This window comes from Syngnathus leptorhynchus, chromosome 16 (genome assembly GCF_054491065.1).
Source record: "Syngnathus leptorhynchus isolate UIUO chromosome 16, UIUO_Slep, whole genome shotgun sequence".
NCBI lineage: Eukaryota > Metazoa > Chordata > Actinopteri > Syngnathiformes > Syngnathidae > Syngnathus > Syngnathus leptorhynchus.
The window spans coordinates 272,559-293,424 of NC_141210.1; the positions used below are offsets into that span (position 1 = coordinate 272,559).

Genomic DNA, 20,866 nt, shown 5'->3' on the forward strand with positions numbered 1-20,866 from the left:
CATGTCAAATGAATACATAGAAATAAAAGTAAGTGTATTCCAATGATGAGGAGTTGACTTGGTTGAAACCAGCAGAGGGCTCTGTGTGTGTGGCTAACATCTGAGGCCATCTTTCTTTTCTTTTCTTTTACCAAAATCTTCTTTTCAAGACGTGCCATGTCAGAAATGTTGGTCCCCGCCTACCTGCAGCAATGACGGGCAATTGGAAGAAACGAAAGGAATATTTTCAAACAGTTGCTGCTTCTTTTTCGCTCCCTTTCTTGTCAAAACGCTGAATAAACAGAAAAGGCAGTTTTCATTTGCGCACATCAAATATTTCACCGTCGGCCCTTTTGGACCCGAGCGACCGACTGCGTGCTTCCGACTCGTTTTTCTTTTTCGACAGCGCTGCTCGCTATTCTTAAGGTGACGGGAGAAAGACAAAGAAAATCTACAATGAAAATTTACAATGATTGCTTATGATCTCGCTAAAGAGCACAAGGTGAAGGAGATGTGTCTTTTTTTCCTTTACAATAACCATCCTAAGCCGACAAGCACAAACAGCAGGCTTAAGACTCCGTGATGGATGGATGGAAGGAAGGAAGGAAGGAAGGAAGGAAGGAAGGAAGGAAGGAAGGAAGGAAGGAAGGAAGGAAGGAAGGAAGGAAGGAAGGAAGGAAGGAAGGAAGGAAGGAAGGAAGGAAGGAAGGAAGGAAGGGTGTAAAAGGTCATCATATAACATCAAGTTTCCATTTGAATAATGGCGCTGACATTTCTCCAAGAGCCTTGGCTCGCCTCGCCTCGCCTCGGCTCGCCTCGCCTCGCCTCGCCTCGCCCACAGACCGCTTAAAAGGAGGAGGTGGCGCGGTGTTTCTGCTTGTCGCACGCATTAACTGTCCTTTTCATCTTTTGGATGAGGAGTGATACTGGCTATATCATGTAGGGTACATAGTTGAAGCTCATTGCCGGCACACGGTAGAAGCTGTCAGCCAAAGGCAGCTATGCTCTCATTCCATTCATTTACATTTGGAGAAGTGGAGCCTCTCCCGCCTGCTCCGTTGCGCGCCACACAAACAAACAAGCAAGCAATCGCACCGATGCTGAGGTGGGAAAACTCAAAGGCCGCATTCGATGGACTTTTTGTGTTCCCCAGGACGAGCCCAAGTCTTCAAGTTGGGAGCGTGTCCCGCCCGGGTAAGGTCCCAGCTGTGGCACCTGCGCATTAGCTCTTAATGAAATGCCATTGTGGCGCTCCGTCACGCAGTAATCTCTCACTGGGACAGGGGAGAAATTCTCCGGCTCGACGGAAGCCTTTGAAGGCTCGTCAGAAGGTCCGGCCGCCTTGAAGATGCAACGCGGCGCCGATGAACGGATGCGTGAACGGATGAACGTCGGCAGCAATTTCACACAAGGCTACACCGGGTGGGCCCGGGCTGACGCGCACGTGTGAATACATTATGGTAATCTCCGCACTTTCATCTCCGAGACTTTATTATGCACAAGGTTCATTTCAATCCACCTCGCAACAGATTGAAAGAGTCACTGTGGGTGGACTCATTGACTTCATGGGGAAAAAAAACAAACCAAAAAAAATACGTTAGCTCAAAGAAAGTTTGATCTTCAATCAAGTCAGCACGTTGAACAGTTCAATCTTCCTGCAAGCGTCAGGAAAGGTCCATGGAAATTCACCGGTGTTTCACTTCAGTCAGAGTGGCACTTTTGCGCTCAGTTACACGCAGGCCTTTTGAGTCAACATTCATTCGCCACTATTCCAACAAGCACTCTGGCTGTGATCACCGTAACAATAAAAGCAAACACGTGCACATGGCTAACTTCATGCAACAGCCCATCCTTGAGACTTTTTGTTCCATCCTATACCACTTTCTGCTCAAAGTGACAAATATATCCATTCCGTGTTGATCGGTGCTCGGCAAATATTTGCAAACTTTCCCCTTGGGTGGTATGCCGAGGAAATATTAAAAAATGAGACGTGCCCTTGCAAAGACCTCGAAAACAGGCCAACGTTCCAAACATTTTCGCTTGAACGCTGCTCTTTAATTATCAGAGCCAAAAGATGCTATTTGTTATTCAGCATCACGCACGCTCGAGTGCAAGCGAGAAGTCAGTGAAAGGTGACGGGCGGATGATTAAAAAAGAAAGAAATGCCAACAAATCCCCGTCCAAATGGCTTTGTGAGCCAGATTGTCACATAGTTGCCGCTTGCCTTTGACATGCAGCAGCGTTTGGACAAAATGCATTGCAACCACAGCTGCGCGCTACAGAAGCTCTTTTAATGATGAACATCAACGGCTGTCTACACCTGCCCAAAAGCACCAAGTCCAGCTCACCTGTCACCAAATGGATGGATGGATGGATGGATGGATGGATGGATTCGTATTGGAGCGTGGCGTAAAGACTCCGCTGGACCGGCGATCGAGGTGTACCCTTTGCGAACACTCGTCTGTAAACAAAATAAATGCCGCTTCATTGCGTCCACACGAGACAACGTGGTAGCGGAACTTCATTTCACACGTGGCTGAGCGACAAGGCACGGGCGGGACGGGACGGGACGGGAGGGGAGGCAGCCGTCCGTGGCTTCTCCGGGACGGATACAAAGAAAAGTACAGCGGCGGGCGGATTTGCACATTTCACTTACTAGGGGGATAGTGCACTTTGACATGCAGCACCAACAAAAATCATAGAAAGACTCAAGATGAAACAGGAGATATTATCATCAATGACATTTTTGGAGTTATGCCCTGGGATTTCCTTCAGACTTTGAGACGACTTCCCTGAGCTCAATCAAATCTCAACGTCAAATCACGCCTGACTTGCTCAGATCTTTTTGGACGTGAGGTAAATCAGGGTTAGACATCATGTCAAATCTCATGAGACTCCAATCTCAGACTTGATGCTGATACTTGCTGGAGTCTCGCGAGTTGTACTGAATCACGCAAGACTTCCTCAAATCTCAGAAGACTAAAAATAGAAAAAAGCCAGCTGACATTTGCTATGTTGGCTGAAGAAAGCACGCACGCAGGCCACATTCGCTGACATCTGGCAAAAGAGAGGAAGAGCGAGAGACAGAGAGAGAGAGAGAATAACATGACGACCGCTGACCTGACAGAATACGGGTCGGGGGGGGGGGGCAACCCGAAGGCCGGCGAACACCCCCCCCCGCCTGCGCCCTCATTAAAACCAGCCGTCAGTGCCGGCTGCGGTTGTGTAAAATGATTTGTCTTCAGTCTGCCTCGGACGCCCTCATTAATTTAGAGCACGAGAATCAATTAAAAATGATCAGCCAGCCGTGGTGGAACATTTGCGTACGAGCTTTGCATTGAAAAAATAAAAATAATCAATAAAGGGGTAAAAGCCAAAAGAAAGAAAGAAAGAAAGAGCTAGCAAGAAGAATCAACACAGACTTAATGAAATGTAATTTAACATTTGTATTGCATTAGATCCTCAACAATACTGAACACAAAACATTCATATTCATTATCTTCAGCAAAAATGTAGAAATATTACACCCAAAAAAATCAAATGTACACGAACACTTCTTTTCCAATTTGACTACGTTAATGCTCAGGGTGGTACGTTCTTATTGCTCCACCCATTTCCACAAAAGGAGGAGAAAAGACGGAGCGCTGCCGAGGTATTTTAGTGCCCGTTATTACCACTTCAAAGAAAACACAAATTGACTTATGAAACATTTCTACATCAAGCAAAAAAAAAGCCCTCGGTTCTCCAGAACGGAGCCTGTGTGTGAAATATTCATGAAGCTGATTGAGAGATAGAAGAAAGAATAAGGAATACCGCCGCCTGTCCATTTGGGGGGGGGAATTCTCTCATCATTCCGTCATCGTTTCTCGGCTTTCCCAACAGTGACTCTCGATTTTTTGGGGTCCTTTTTCGAGAAATGTCTGCTCTCCTTCTCAGTCTAACAGAGTCCAAAGTTTCTATTCGATGAGAAGCAGGCTTCAGACTTGAGTACCAGTAAAACTGTGGAACATATTTTCAACCAATGTTCTGCAACTGCTGAAAGTGTTCTTCATCACTCCCACCTGGGTGGAGGAGGCGCAAGACAGGAGAAGAAAAAAAGAATCATAAAAAAATCAAGAAGCGACAGCGTGTCAGCCCACACACACACATACACACACACACACACCTTGAAAGCTTCATCTCATTATCCGTGCGCAGGCAGTAATGAGCACATAGCGGTTGCTCAACGGCAGCTCGAGCAACGGAAATAATTGCAAACTTTGCATGACTTTTCTCGCTGTGACCCGACCCAGCCCAGCCCAGCCTTTAACAATGTCAAGCATCTGCGGCAGAAGACGTCTGCGGCGGCAGCGCAAGGACGCTGCGCCCGCCGTGACACCACCAGTACTACTCGCTGGCCTGCTGGCTGGCCTGCTGGCTGGCTGGCGTGTCATTTTCTTATAATATTAGAACAAGCGCAAAATGATGCAGCAGAAGAACCGATGGCTACAAATGTACACATTTAGCACATGGACATCGTTCAATGTCGTGCACAGCTCTGGTTACAGTCGTGCGCAATGCTCCAGCGTCCGACAAGAAGAGTTAAGTTATTAAGAGGAACTTCCGACCTGCGCTGGTGTTTTTTGGCAGATGGAAAGGGATGATGTGCACTCACAAACCACAAAGTAGTTGGCACTCGCAATTGTGATCGTGAGAGAGCCAGGCGGGCCGGCGGGCGGGCGGGCGGGCATTTTGCGAGCGCCGGGGTGAGATGAGTGGCCAAGCGTGATGTTAGCTGTGGAACAAAATGTTGCTCGTTTTGCCCATTAAGGCCACTCAAAAATTCCACGCTTCATCTTTTGTTGTTACTAAAGAGGGGGGGGGGGGGGGGAAAACCACCGATGTGCACGTCTTCATCTGGGTGAATGATGACTCATCATCGAGTCAACATACGTACATCCCCGGTGATTTTTCCCGCAGGCAAGCGACGCGTAGCTGATCTCAGAGGCTTAAGAGGCGCTTTGCTTTGTCCTAGCTAACGGCAAAGCTAGCAATAACACATCATAACACCCATGGGGGCATGAAAGAACAACAAGAATCCCAACAAAGTGTCAGCTGAATAATCAAATAAGCAAAAGTATAATATGGATCATACGGTGGGTGTATGTTGAGCCGCCATCAACATGAAATATTGATGGCAACGTTTGTCAGGCTAGACCGACATCAAATATTGACGTTTCCTCTGCTCGGCAATTTCACAGCAACAGTCAAATAAAAAGTCGGTGGTCATGGAACATTGCATCGGTGCGCAATTAAAGCCGTTGTTTGGTTCCAAGAAGCCATAATGAGCCATTACTAATGTTGCTGTGCTTCCTTCTCCTCCCCCACATTTGCGTGGAAATGGCAGCTCAAATGTCCATTTTTCTTTCGCCTATGGAACTAGGAAGGGAGGGAGCTGTGGAAAAAGCAAAGAAGTGAGATGTCTGCTGGTGAACTTTAGCACCCGACACTCACTTAGCTTGTTCCCATCTCACCCTTGTGTGTGAAATGCACCAACATGGAGCGTGGTCACGAAGGCGACGCGGTGGCGGCCCTTTTACCATCACGCCAAGGACTGCTCTTCTTACCGCAGTGGACGTCTTTGAGTGCAAGAACCAAAGAAAGAAAGAAACCTATGGCAACGCTTTCCACACACACACAACGCGCGACGGCCCCTGCCCCGTCTTACCGCTGCTGACATTCCATATTTACGTTTTATTCTCTTTGGCAGACTTGCCAGACTCTTTGATGACATAATCATGTGCTGATGTCGCTCACGGGGGTGGAGGGAGGGTGAGCAGATTTGACACTGATGCAGCTCGACGGCTCCTCCGAAATGTTGTTAGTCATTGTGAGCTATTTTCAGTGGGTCGGGTGGGGGGGGGCGCTGTGAAGCGTGAAGGCTTGGAGACTGATGTGCCGAAAGAAGACCTTTCCATTAGCCGTCCACCATCACGGCGAGAATATTACTCGAGTTATTACGGTCGTTGTCCAGGCGGCAGAATTAGGACTCCGCTTTGGATGTTCAGGAAACTCAAGTCAAAGAGTTTCCGTCACCTTCATTTCTGTATGACAATTATGTCTCAAATTGATGACCAGCATCTTAATCGCCTCTCGAAAGGACTTTGGCCGTAAACTTGTATTATTTCCAACCCTTGGAAAAAAGTTTCAAAAGTGCAATTGTTTTCTTCATAACCATTATGATTCAAGTGGATTCAAACTTCTCCCTCCTAACTTGGCGCGCGCTTCACTCTACACAATGACACCTAAAAGCTTTCCGTGGTGTTTTGTCACGAGCCACGACAGGCGAGCGTGCAAAAGCAAAGAGGCTTAAAAGCGTCGCTAATGACAGCTTCGCGCTCTCTCTCTGCAGGGCTTTGGCGCGCGCGCGCACGCACGCACGCACGAACGAACGCACGCACGCCAGTTTTGTAGCGTTTAGAGCCATTTGTCGTCAGAGGCCGTTGTAGAAATTTCCCACACGTCTTTGGCGGAGCTTTCAAGTTTACGACATTACGAGTTGCACCCGAGTGGCATCAAGCTCAACAATACGCATCACTTGAACCACAACACTGTCGCTTATGATTAACATTAGGGCGAGCCCATTTCTTTTTCGTCAAATATGTTAGATGGAAATATAACAAGAAACTGAGAAAAATATTTCAATATTAAAAAAAGTGTTTTTTTTCCTCGATAAACAAAAATAGCATGGTCGTGATTTGATCAAAAGTAATAAAGCAGAATGAAATCGAAAAATAAATAGCCTCGATAAAGTATCATTTGGTTGGTGCTGGGAGCGTCTCTTTAAGGGACAATAGTGAAAGACGACCAGAGTGTGACTGACTGACTGATTTGGCCTGCCTGGTGTTTGTTTGGGTAAGTGGCGGCATCAGTAAATGTCTTGACTTTGTGGATCTTTGTCACTGTGTTGTGATGTATTGAGAGCGCAGTTGTTTTTTGGTTGTGCTTGCATTTCTTACTACATTGGATGTGCATTTCCTGCTCTCCATTCTGCGTGGAGGCCATCTATCTATCTATCTATCTATCTATCTATCTATCTATCTATCTATCTATCTATCTATCTATCTATCTATCTATCTATCTATCTATCTATCTATCTATCTATCTATCTATCTATCTATCTATCTATCTATCTATCTATCTATCTATGCTCTCTCTTTTCTTCCTCGTTTGCTTGGTCAAAGAAAAAGTTGACAGCAATCGCAATAATGTGGCTCTTCAAGAGCAAAACATTCCCGGCAGGCGGGGATGCGTCAAAGGAACGAGCCCGCAGCGTGGGGGCGCTGTGCTTAGTCGAAATTCAGATTGACACATTAGTGGGCGGCTGCGAGAACTTCTTGCTCAAGGGCGACCGACTCGGACAAATTTGACGGCTCTTTGGCTTCTCTGTCAGCTTTACGGCTTGAGAAGATAAAGTGAGCCAATAAAGGGTGGCTTTTATTCCAGACTAAAAGCTGGAGGTGGCTCAAACATGACAATATTGAGCAAACTGAGGTGCGGGGGTGGTTTGCGTCACCTCACCTGCTAGGAAGGATAGCAACAACAACTCCTGTCGAGATGACCGGGAGGCAAATAAATGAGAGCGGAGCGTGCTGGCAGAACAAGCAAGCTCTTTGTTTGCCAGCGGTTGAGCGGCCGACCTGACCTTTTCAAATGGGCCAATTGGCAGCTAGAAAGGTGGGCTGAGGTAGACCTCCTCCAATCTGCTCAATTACATCTTCAAAGACACAGCGGCGCTCCAAAGTATTTGTTCCCCTTCCCTCATGCGGCAAGTCGATGCTCCGCACCACGCTTTCTCAAAGCCAGATGAGGATATAAGTTTGGAAGTGACAGAGTGGGAGAAGAGGAGGAGGAGGTGGTGGTGGTGGTGGTGGTGGTGGCGGCGGCAGAAAAAAAAGGGGTCATAGCGGGAGAATGTGACGGATGGCTGCACTTGTAATGTGCATCACTTCATTAGCCACGTGATGCCTTCTGAAAGCAGAACACTCTCCTTTCAAAGGCACCGTGAATTTTAGAATGCGTGTCTATCGTGAGTAGAAAGAAAAAAGAAAAAAGACTCAAGCAGTCACAGGAAGTCTGCCATTTTGTCGCCATGCTTCTAAGGTCATTTTTGCTGTTCCTCAAAACAGCAAGATGTGCCACGCACGCTTGACTAGAAGTTGAAAGTAGACGTCTGACTCGTTACCGCCACCTAGCGTCAGAAACAGAAGCTGCTCTTACGTGATCTGCCGGCACAAAATGTTCAGCCACCACGCCATTTCATGAAGCCTGGCATAACAGCTTATTTGCCTCCCATCGATGAAATGTGGCTATTGCAATGTCTGCAACTTTCTTTCCTATTTCAATGTTGTCTTAACTTGAAAGCGCGCTAACATCAGAGGCCTCACTCTTGACCATACTACGACATCTGGTGGAGATTTGAGGAAGCGCAACAGCCTGCTGCCGGTAGCCCGCCCTCCGTCCCTCCCTCCCTCCCTCCCTCCGTGACAGTGACGCTAACGAGCGAGCAGCGGCGGCTGCAAAAGGACACGATCATAGAAAAGAAATAGGAATGTCCAACTACTGAACAGTACTACATGCAGGCTTTTGCAATTCCGCAGTAAAACCCAAACGCCACCTGGGGGCGCTGTGCCACTTGAGCAAGCGGCGCAACACAGCTCATCTCGGCTAATTGGCTCCCAAATTCACCAATGAAACGCTTTAGGGCATCCACAGTCAACAAATGAGCAACCCACAAATGCAACTGGTAAGAGTTTAAGAGCATTAAGCAGCCAGCCAGGTGACAAAAGACATTGGACTGCCATAAAAGAAAAGGCTGCACGGGGAAATTGGCTTTCATAATCAAAAGGCATAAAAGCGACGCAGATTAAGGCAGCTTTGTTTTTCACTCGGCGTCGTCATTAATATTCCAAAAACACACACCATCAAAATGCGATGAACAACAAATAAGAATTCCGTCGGCAAGTGATTCCAAACGTGATTTTTTTCTTTGTAATTGCCTGTGCACCTTAATGGGAAACATCCATCACCCACCCGCGCAGGCGTGAAGCAGCCGCTGGCTGAGTCAATAACCTCAGTGAATCTCAAACGGTAAGCATTACAAATGCTGATCTTTGTTCAAATCGCCGTCGTCTTTTTGCAAAAAGCCGACATTCATTTGTCATGCGCAACGAGCAATTTTTGATGGCCTTTCATCTCCAAGTGGATGAAATTGTTTCAGGATCAAAGACAAAACATTCAAGTGGCCAAAGCTCCGTGGCGAGAAACGATGAAGCCTGCCTGCCTGCCTGCCTGCCTGCCTGCCTGCCTGCCTGCCTGCCTGCCTGCCTGCCTGCCTGCCTGCCTGCCTGCCTGCCTGCCTGCCTGCCTGCCTGCCTGCCTGCCTGCCTGCCTGCCTTGTCCGGCTGCCTGCCTTGTCCGGCTGCCTGCCTTGTCCGGCTGCCTGCCTGCCTGCCTGCCTGCCTGCCTGCCTGCCTGCCTGCCTGCCTGCCTGCCTGCCTGCCTGCCTGCCTGCCTGCCTGCCTGCCTGCCTGCCTGCCTGCCTGCCTGCCTGCCTGCCTGCCTGCCTGCCTGCCTGCCTGCGCTCCACGTTGCTTACGGAAGGAAGCTCTGCTCTGCTCTGCTCTGCGTCGAGCCACCTTCGCCCTTGACCTTTTGGCGACGCACGCGGCTAAACTCGGATGAGATCAGATGTAGTGCTCGCTGCAGCTTGAAAATGGACATCAGATCGTGAATGACTCAAATAAGGACTTTCTCACGTCTTGTGCTGCTTAATGATTGACCATAAAAAGGTCACTTAAGGGCAGTCAGTCAGTCAGTCGTACCAAGCGTGGCCAAATGACTCCTAGCCCTTTTTCTGATCACGTTAGTGGAGATGATCTTTCCCCTCCCCCGACACCCGTGACGGAAGGAAGCACAATGTGGCTGCTTTCCACTGTTATTACTGTAATGGCCAACATTCATACATTTTACATGACACAGCACGCTAAAAGCCTCAGTGGGTTGGCTGGTGGGCAGGCAGGCAGGCAGGCTGGCTGGCTGGCGGGCTGGCTGGCGTGCGTGCGTGCTGGAGATGCAAGCAAGTGGGGCAAAATGATAGCCAAACAGTGCGCCCACAGACCCGACGGAATGCTGGAAGGATTTTTTGGGGTTGGTGGGTGCACCTACATGAGCCTTTTCAAACTTTGCAGTGGTTTCATCCGAAGGAATGTGGCCGGAGCAAAACCAGACCATCGCTTGGAAGATTCTCTGAGAGAGCCACTTGTCAAAGAGTGGGACTTGAATTTTCTATGAAAGCTCCAAAGTATCTATCTGACCGCTGCTGTCATAAGCGCTCTGTCCACCTTGCTTTCCCAAGTGCTTGGCTGGCTGGCGCAATCTCTCCTTCTTAGAAGCGCGGCGGCGGCGGCGGCGCCGTCGTCCTCAGTGGTCCTCCCGTGTCGGCCGCCCTGCTGGATCATATTAATGTCACGCACATTGAGGGCGACAGGCTGCGCGGGGGGGGGAGCACGGCACACGTTTGATAAAGGACCTGCCGACGTACCTTTCCTCCAGGGAGTTCAACTGTCATTGCCAAGCTGTGACTTGGTGGATTTTAAGGCTGCCATCCCCATCAATCATCCAAAAGGTAGCATTTGACTGCTTTTTTTACTTTCAGAAAAGCGCTATTAGACACCTTCACGTCAAAGTGACTTTCAAAAGAAGGCAGAGAGGATGTGATACTTTCCCATCTGCCCTTCCCTCGCAAAAAATGGCGCCGAATCCCAAAGTAAAATTCAAGACAACTCAAGAGAGGTAGCGCTCAACGTCCACTTACAGTGAAATAACAAGGGTCAGACTTAAGCTACCGATTTTCAGACTCGGAACTTGATGAGACGTGGACGACGGGCCAATTTACTGACTCCAAAAGGGGGGGGGGGGGGCCTTTCCAGCAAAATTAGCATGGAAATGACCATCAGTCAGTGCAGAAAAGAACAGATGCAAAGCATCCAAACCATTATTACGATGGCTTGACTGCAATTTGACTTTTTAGATGACAAGCCACCCACGAGAGAGCGAGCATTTTCAAAAAGAGATTTTGCCATGCATTTGCTCAGAGTAGGTGAAGACGCCATCGTCCATTTTGCAGGTCAAAAAAATGGGCCCAGAAAGGTCAGTTTGCGCAAAAGCGCCACCGTCATTTTGCAGCGTTTCCAGCGCCACCTCCACTAACTTTCGAGCGTCAACGTGGCCTTTTGGACCAAAGCAAATCATCATCTGCCCACCCCCGCAGTCTGGCTGGCTCAAAGAAGAAAAGCTGAGCTCCCCGCAAATGCATCCAGTGGCCTCCCTCTTTAATGTCATTTCACTGCCTGCCTGCCCGTGTGATTTCTCTGTCATGAAAGCAACCAAAGCTTCATCTAAATGGTGCAGCAAGCAAAGTATGAGGAGAATGGCTGCTAAAAAAAAAAAAAAAAAAAGGCTCCGGCGTTTAAACACAGAGCAGGAGATTAAGATAAAGCTCCTGAATCAAAACATACTTTTTTATGGCCAGTTCTATCTGCCATCTGTCCAGGTGGCTGCTTGATCAGATGCAGGATTTAGGTGTTTGGGATTTTATCGCCGTCATAAAGTTGGCTCGAGTCGTCCGGTGCGCGCCCACGGCCACCCAAAAAAAAAAAAGAAACAGCAAAAGTTGAGTAGGAGGGCAGCGATATGCCGTGTTACGTGCTTGCTATTTTGGTACCTTTTTTAACCATGTCAAAAACAACGCTCAAGCAATTCAGACAAAACATTTTCATACTGCCCAATGCTTACAACACAAAGTTCGGGTATTCAACTTGACAACTTTGCAGTCCTTCAGATATTAGCTGGGAAACGTCAACCCCCCCCCCCCATCCGAACAGGACGGCTACCTCGCACACAGGACAGCAGAAACCGGCAGAAGCTAAGCTCGGTGAGCACAACAAAATAGCTCAGACTCGCTCAGCCGCGCTTGTTGACAAGAAGGTTCCGAGCCTGCTCTGGCCTGATAGCAAAAGAGGGAAACGCGCTCAGGTGCGTATCCATGACACGGCGCGCCAACAACACGAGGCGGCGGCGGCGGCGGCGGCGGCGGCGGCGGCAGGCTCAATCGAAAGAGCTCAAAAACAACACTTGGAAGATGCTGGGCTCTTTTTGCATGTTTGTTTTCTTCCGCAGCTCATTTGTCTTTTTTTTGTTTTTTTTACTTCAACTCACGCTGGGCAAAAACGTGGAGTCGCTAAGCAACTTGGTGACACAAATACTCCCTGCGGTGTGCCCTCGTTTCACAAACACCCCATGCGTCCACCTTTTTCAGCATCACTTCATTTGAGGAGGGAGGGAGGGAGGGAGGGAGGGAGGGAAGGAAGGAAGGAAGGAAGGAAGGAAGGAAGGAAGGCGGCAAATTGGATGCGTTATGCAGCCTACAAAAAATCCACGATGATCAAAGACATGAAAGTGGCAAAGGATGAGTCATTACAGAGTGCCCAAAAAGTGAGAAATGAGGCAATACGTCGTTCTGCCGCCGCCGCCGCCGCCGTTTTATGCAAATGTTTGGGTTGATTTTCTCCGTCAGTCCTTCTTGGCAGTAAGGAGCAGCAATCGTGCCTATACATCTTCAGGCGGCGAGCGGTGTGTCATGACAACGCATGGAGAGCAATAAGACAAAGCGGCGGGTGAGAGGGACGGCAAAACTTGCTCTGCATTCATCTGCCGTGCCTGGCCGAGGCGATGATTACCTACGAGTTGATTTCTTTCAAGGTTCCTCCCTAATGCATTGAGCAGGAGACATTTCATTTCATGACCCAAATTTCCATGTGGCCTTTATTCCTTCCACCCGGGTGCCGTTTACAGACAATGGGGGGGGGAAATGGCAGCTTTTACAAAAGGCCTCGTAAGGGAACGCTCAAAGCATTAAAGCGCGTTTCCACCCGAGCCAGCGCCTGCCTATTTTGGATTCCCTTTGCTGCTTTTTGACATTTCCGAGGCCAGCTCAAATTGATTGGACAGACAGACAGACATTCTCGGTCACCCTATTCCGTGACGACAACAGAAAAACAAAGCATTTTAGGTCAGAGCGGCTGCGCACGGAGAAAACATTTATCTCCCTCCACTCATTGAATCTTGAAGCTTCATCTTTTTGAGCTAGCTCATCTAATCACGGCCCATTTGGCTTGCCTGGTTTTGTGACGGGAAACAAGGCGGAAATTGCACTCTTTTATGACGACCTGATGAGTCATCGCTTGTGCTGAAAATGCTCCCTCCCTCCTATTTCATATTCAAAGAGTTGGCCCGGACAATTCTGCTAACTATTCCCATTCTCAACTGTACGTATGCATTATTTCTTGACGTACATAGTAACTGCCGCCGCTCACTTGGCATCAAGATCAGACAATCTCGATCGATGAGCTTTTTGTCGGTTGCCGTCGTTCTGTTGAGTCTAATTGCCAGACGTAAATGTCTAATTAGGATGCTGAGAGAAAACAACTCTGATCAAAACCCTCGGCGTGCGCCGCCTTTCATATTTCCAGCAGACACTTTGTAAGCGTCACTCACGGTCTTGTTCCCATTTTTCTTTTCTTTTTGTCGCTCGTCACGACAGCGCTTATTGAATTATTGATGCGCCGTTGAGCCTTGCGAGATTTCTCTCACGGCTTGTTGCGCCCAACTCGGATCGGAGCCCGTTGTACGACGTTGAAGGGCTATCGCTTGCCAACTCGTCGCTCGAGGTCACGCCGCGCGGGCGGGTGTTCCGACGTTAAGAGCCGCCCGCCCGTGTCGGAAATCCGCCCGCCGTCTATCTATTGTCACGTTAGCATTAGCGTTGTACAAGTCCAAATGTCAGAAGACATTTTTTCAGGAGTACAATTCAAATCCCAAAAAGTTACATTCGCTTCACGCCATACAAAAGTATCGGGACGGTCGTCTGGGGTAACGCCACAATAGTTGCGCAATACTCAGCGGGCACGACTAATGGATTGGCGCTCAATCCAACGTAATCCATGGATTACGCCCGGTTAGACCGATCGCTTGTGAGTCTCGCCGTCATCTCATCCGCTGGCTTCTCCTCGGCTGGCCGCACTGCGACTCCTCGCTCTGGTTTCATTTCACGTCTGAAGCCACATGCTGCTTCACCGCGGTGCAGCGGAATGGAATAAAAGAGGCCTCCGGGCATGGCAAACAATGGCTGGAATGTATACAAACTGATGATCGATGGTGCAGCATGGAGGATGCGTGAATCCTCAGACAACATAACTAACGCTGAAGCTGAGTCACCATCACGCTTATAAATAAGAGATCCAAATGAGTAGCCAGCAGGCGGCAACGTGAATAATGGATGTTTTTCTTTAGGTCCTGGCAAGAGGGGAGCAATACGGTCTTTCCGGCAAACCACAAATAGGAGGACACAGACAGAGAATAAATAAACAGGTCCTTCGTATCCCAAAAGAAGGATTGGGCCAATTTGCCATTTGGCCAGCGGAACACACCGCCCAGCCGAGATATACCGCCTTCGTTCCGCTCGATGGGAAAGACGATGGGAGCCCGACGTGACAAATATTTCAAATGATCCACTCGAGTCTGCGCTGGCTGATTGCTTTGCTTTGCTTTGTCAAGGAGGATCCAGGATGAGCAGGCCCGTTTGGATTTGGTGCAAAAATGCATTTTGGACTTCAAGCAGCTGTTTGTAGAGTGAATTTTGGAGGCTGAGCTTCATTTGACCATGAATGCGCTGCCCTGATGTGGTCATGAGCCAAAATGAGCCTTGGTCTCAAACAATATGGGTAGACTTTTTTTTTTGTGTGTGTGTGTGTGGCTCTACTCCTGACAAGTCGATTCAATTTCAAGGTTAAGCTATTAAAAGTCAGTACTTTAGATACGATGATGGGATACATTGGCATTAGGAGTCCAACATGGCTGCCACTCCTACTAGAAATTAGACGAGCCCGATTGCTTTGCTCGGCGACTCGTCAACTCGGGCGGCAAAGCCGGCGAGCAGCGGCCCGGCCCCGCCCGGTCCGGCCCCTCCCTGCCTGCCCCAATTGCATTGCCGCCGCCGGCTTGGTGAATAATGGATGCGCTCTAAGCAGTCCGAGAGTGACACGGCGGCTCGCAGAGCGGATGTGCCGGGCCGCACTTGTCATTTTGCCTGCGTCACCACTCCATAAGGAGGGAGGCGAACGTCGGCGAGGTCGGATTAAAAGCCTCCCAAACGGCCAAAGTTGCTCTTGCCAGACCACCTTCCACAACGCCGATTGATTACCAATCGACAGCGGGAGATGCAGCCTTGGCTCGCCTTGCCTTAATGAAGGCGCTTTGGGCTTTCGACAAACAAAGAAAGAAATGTGAAAAGAAACATTTCTAGCCTTCCCACCTCTCTGAAAATCAAAGCGTGTTCTTTTTTTTCTGAAGCCGCAGACAGACAGACCGACAGACCGACCGACCGACAGGAAGCGTTGTCTGAGCAACCCGCTTCTTTTCTTTTCTTTTCTTTTCTTTTCTGGTTGGGGCTTTAATTATGATGTTGTGGCAGATTACATGGATTTGTTCTTTGTTTTCTCATCACTCTGTCAGCGTTGCACAAATATTTTGAAGGCTTTTCTCGCTCTTTAACTCACAACAAGGTCTCCAATTGAAAGGCACCTATATAAAAGTACATTGGTGATGCGAAACCTACAAAAGTAAACGCGCAATGCCGACAATCTTGGAGTTGCCAGATCAAAATGAATGAATGTCAAAGTGGAACAAAATACAAATGAGTTTTCAACGCTCATCACGTAAAGGATGTGCGGTCTGACTCTGACCTTGAGTCAATGAACTCATCAATTTCCCCCGTTGTAACCACGGAAACAAAACTCCCTGGCAATATGGCTCGAAAATGTTGACGACAGTTTGCTAACGCGTGGTAATCTCTCGTTAGGAGAAGATCAGCTTTGAAAGAAGCCTAGAAATGGGCCACTTCTCAATTTCATATCGCTGGGCTTCAGGGGCCGACTTGTCAAAAAGGCCTCGGGGACGTCGGCGTCAATGCAAAACTTGCGGGCGCGCAAAGCAAGCCTGTCCAAGCCTGCGCAGTCGTATGACTCAAATTCCAGCTAATTGCTGCAATCAAATTCCAAGCTGTAAAATGTCAACATTCAGTAATGACAAGCGAGTCCATAAAGTGGCCAATGGACAGTGGTGTTATTCATATCCTTGGCTCATCTTTTGAGAACGAGGCGAGCGGGCCAGCCGAGGAGGTGGCGGGCGGGCGGGCGGGCGCGCTGTCCACCGCCTAGGTAGCACAATGCACCCGCCGCCGCACCTCACCACACCACATCAAACGCTAGACAGATGCTATTTGGACTTCCGTTTGATCATCCGATTGGTGCTGCGTCTGCAAGTGCTATTTTAGTAGCATCTAGGAGTGGTGGAGTTGGCCAACGACGCAGCCGCGGTGATGGCGTCACCCTCACCCGGGCACAAAGACGGAGGCGGCGGGCGGCCATACGCAAAAGCCAGGCGCCACTGTAAAAACAAAGCCATATAAAAGCAAATGGGACGTGGCTATGGCTAATTACTGCGCTAATACGCCGGATCGCGCCCGCAAACGCCGGCCTGCGATGTATCGGCTAATTAGCCAGCCGTTATGGAGTCGCGTTGCGCCATCAGACACTGCATCTGCCACCTCCATCTTGGGCTAATTGGACACATCGGGGGATCCGTTAACTTGGGATGGATGGCTAAGTGTGTGTGTGTGTCACCGGCAGGGCTCAGAATGATGCTTAGAACGGAACACGAGGTGGCCAATTGAATGGATTGTTTCCAATCGATGGTTCATTTTGAACACGCGTGCTCCCAGTTAATTGGGTGTGATGGTTTCATCAAACCTCATTGCACTTGACAGCAAATAATTAGCTCCAACTCCAGTATAATAATGGTCCAAAAAAGAATGCTATCAATGGACTCTGCTTGAGCCTTGGCTCCCTCACATTGCGCAAGCAGCTTCTTCCTCTGTTGGTAAACGCAACATCTGGCTACGACAGCCACTGAAGGATCGCGGGGTGTTTATCTAGGTCACTTGTGTGTTGGCAAAAATAGCCCGCCTCCCCCCAAAGCCAGCTTCTGGGGAAAGATGGCCGACAATGGGCGAAAGCGGGATTCCGCCAAAGCCGCCTTTTTGTTGTCTTTCTCCCCCCCCCCCCCCCCCCCCCCAAAGAAAACGAGATTAAGCGAGTGCATGGAAATTAGCACGGCAAACTAAGTTGACGCTAATTGTTTTGTGCAGGAGCGAGGATAGCACGCTTGGCCTCCAGTTGGCCTGCAGCTAGCTCAGCAGCCACTTTGACCGTATTCCAACGAAGATCAAAGGCAGCATAAGCCTTGACTTTCAAGGTAGGCGCTGTCGATTTGGCGCTCGACACCTTTGGGGAATCAAGAAGGAGAGTTTACGCTACTTGCTCAAATGCTAACGGCGTTAGAAAAAAAGCAAAGGCTAACAAACAAGAAGATTGAAAGACACGTGTACAGACAGCGGACACCGCAAATGATGACCGTCAGAGGAGAGGAACAGGCGGCTAAAAGCATTCCCGTGTATTCCGGCGTGGAGGGACGACCCCGCGTCCCGTCTCGTCTTTTCACCGCCTCACCTTTCATTTTTCTGGCCGCTCGCTCGGGCAGCACACTGGCCAGATGTAATTTTGTTGAGCGAGACATTTTATAAGCGTACTGCAGCGCTGAACAAATGGGCTTCCATTAAAAGAGCGGGTGATAAAAAAAAGAAGATAATATAGACCTTTTTTTTTTTTTTCCCGTCATGCAAGGCAGAAACATAAAAGATGCTGTTAAACAAGACGGGCTGGCTTTATGAGAGACACTCTTAAAAGTCCGCCAGTCACACTGTCCTGCCGGGAAACATTCAACAAACCCCGCTGATTAGTCGCTATGTTTGAAACTTATTGTTATATTCTTAACTGGCGGAGGAAATAATAGCAAACTGCCGGGAGGCAGCGAGCGAGACGGGATCATAATATTTTGTGCAAATGAAAAGTTGATTGCAAAATTGCAGTCATCATATCCATAGCCCGGTACCAAATGGGCCAGGGACCCGTACGGGTTGGTACCGGGCTGAAGGGAGCAAGCGCAGGAATTTTCCATTTATTTATTTGTCATTTTCAGCATTTACAAAAGAATTCAACGATAGACGTGCCCCCCCCCCCCCCGCACCAAAGATGACTGACGCGTCGTCTTGAACACACACAACTGATTACGGTGTGAAAGGGCACTCTGATGTTTTTAGCGTTATAATAGGCCCATTAGCACTTTTCTCCACTCAAGACAGACGAGGCCACATCTCGTTGGCCTGCATGAACGTCGGCCAACATCCAGAGGAACGTGATCTCATCTGCAGCGCGTGTGTTTGCTTTTGGAAGCTGTCCACTAAGCAGTCAATAAATAAGTCATAAAAGTATGAGATATAGATGGAGGCAAGACCACGAGCCAAATCCATGCCTTTCCACTCTTTACACCACTGGCATCATCATCCACACATTGTGCGTGGGCCAGCTTCCAGCCTCTCCTCCTCTAAGCCCGTTTAATGGCACAGGTCTCAGACGTGCCGGGATGTATTTCAAAAAAAAAAAAAACCTTCATCTCGGGCTGAAGTGATCAGCAGAGAAAAGTGCAGAAGATCCGCCCACTTATGGCGTCTGGGTCGAAATCAGCCCGTGTACGTAACGAATTAACGAGAAGCTAATTTGTAAAAGACCACAGGGAGCGAGCGAGCGAGCGAGCAATCAGCTCAGGGGGGATTCGCTCGCAAAGACAAATGACAATGCTCACGCTGTGGAATATTTATAGACAGACGTTTTATAGGGCAATGCAGAAAGTTTGCAAACAATCCACGCCAGGACACGAGAAAAGGATATCTCAACGCAAACATTTATATTGACAAGCAAAAACCAGTGCCGCATTTATATTTATATGATCAAAAGCTCCATCCGTGCGTACATTATCCTGGTTATACTGCCCCCTGGTGACCAAAGCGCCGCGCACACACACACCACAAGGAGCAGCACAGTGTTCATTGAATTGACGGAAAAATATGGCAGAAAGGGATTTCATTTCACCATTTGATCTCTGTATGTGTTAAGAAAATACAAGAATAGAGTGCTAGGCTCAGTTACATATGATGATGTACGCTAGCCGTTACGCTACATCGCGCGGGACCAAATTGTGACATTTTATTTATTGGCATCGTCTGAAGTAATGATTTGTCTGGATTCCCTTCCCACTTTGTCTATTTGTGCATCAACTATTGGCGCGCAGCTGACCTCCCACACGGAAAGCCTCGCTTACAGTACAGGACAGGACAGGACAGGACAGGACGCCTGCAACCCAGAAGAAAGTGATTTCCAATCTGCCAGTTCTGTTTAAATGAGGAACATTCCAGATTTGAGAACTTCAAGCGTGCGCATGTGTTGACAACTATGTGAGGTGACGCGCACGCCGTGCCGTGCCGCGCCGCGCCGCGCCGCGCATCTGTGCAAAATAGCATAACGCTCGTTCGTGACAGCTTCTAGTTTGGGGATTTTTCGGCATCCGCGGGGAGGTGAAGGTACATGGCTACGGTAAGGCGAGCTGACAAGCCAGGAGCAGCTGCAGCAACAGGCGGCCAAACGCAACGAGGCCTTCTCGTGGCCTCTCTTGTCAAGTCGATTACAAAGCCGCTTTCCAACGTGACCTACGACATCCGAGATGGCCGCAAAGGGGAGACGAGCGGGGACTCGCCAGGCTAACCGCGACACAAGAGGGCAAGCCGACTGTCAAAACTGAAGAAAATGGATTCAACCTGCAGTCCGGTCATGGCCGACAGCAGCAGCAGCAGCAGCAGCGGCGGCGGCAGCATACCCGACAGCCAGAGGCCGGGCCCTTTGTTTACAGCCTGCGCCGAGAGGGCGCCGCCCACGGAATCAAAGCGGAACGCCGAGTCTCAACAATTCATACACTACGCTTAGCACCTTCATGCATTATTGGGTGAGAAATGGGGAATGCCAAGTACAGGGAAGGAAGGAAGGCGCACTATTCAAATTGTTCAAAATTGCCATGATGGAAGCCACGCCACAACCACAGCACCAAGACCAAAGCATTTGTAGACCACCTTCAAACATAGTAGCCCAGCTTCCTGAATGGAACCATTTCATTCTTGGCCCCTGCCTCGCCTCACACATCCTTACGCATGAAGTCGCAGACAAAAGAGCAACTTTTGGAAACAAGCCAGAGTTAAATATCAGATGAGGCGGCGGCGGCAACAAGTGGGTGTTGACACAAAACAAAACGAGACGAATGAACCCTGAACGCAGAGCCCGCCCAAAAAGGCAGGCCAAAGAAAAGACTGACATTTTCCTCGAGTCCGTCGCCGCCGCGCACTCACTTACCGTCCGGAAGTCTCGGTGGCTGCACTCGTCTCCTTGGTAGCGGCAGTAGAGCATCATCTCCCGCAGGTCGTGTCCCGCGCGCTCGGCAAACTCGCGCATGCTGAAAGCCTCGGGCTTGTACGCCGTGAAGTTGGCGCGCTCCCGCAGGAAGTCCAGCACGTCGGGCTCGGCCAGGTGAGGCTGCGACACGTTCAGGTGCACGTCCAGCAGCGCCAGCAGCTCGCCGGCGTGGTACAGGTCATTCCGCGTCAGCTGCCCGAAGCGGTAGGCGTTGAGGTTGCACACGGTGACGGCGGGGAAGACCAGGCTGCCCGACACCACCGCGTCCACGCTGGTCACGTGAGGGAAGGACAGGAAGTAGGCCAGACGCTCGGCGCTCTCCAGGGCCAGCAGGGCCGTGCAGGTCAACAGGGCCGCCGCCCACAGGAGGCGGC

The 20,866-nt window shown here is 49.4% G+C and overlaps 1 protein-coding gene across 1 annotated transcript; it reads right to left on the bottom strand.

The window, feature by feature from the left end:
- Nucleotides 1-57: 57 nt before the first annotated feature.
- On the bottom strand, nucleotides 58-20,708 carry LOC147043714 (acid-sensing ion channel 2-like; the record flags this gene model as incomplete). The annotated part of the gene is made up of 2 exons (XM_085933418.1): nucleotides 58-183; nucleotides 20,433-20,708. Coding segments are annotated over 2 exons (300 nt in total), but the record flags the coding sequence as incomplete, so codon positions are not given.
- Between the last annotated feature and the right edge of the window lie 158 nt (nucleotides 20,709-20,866).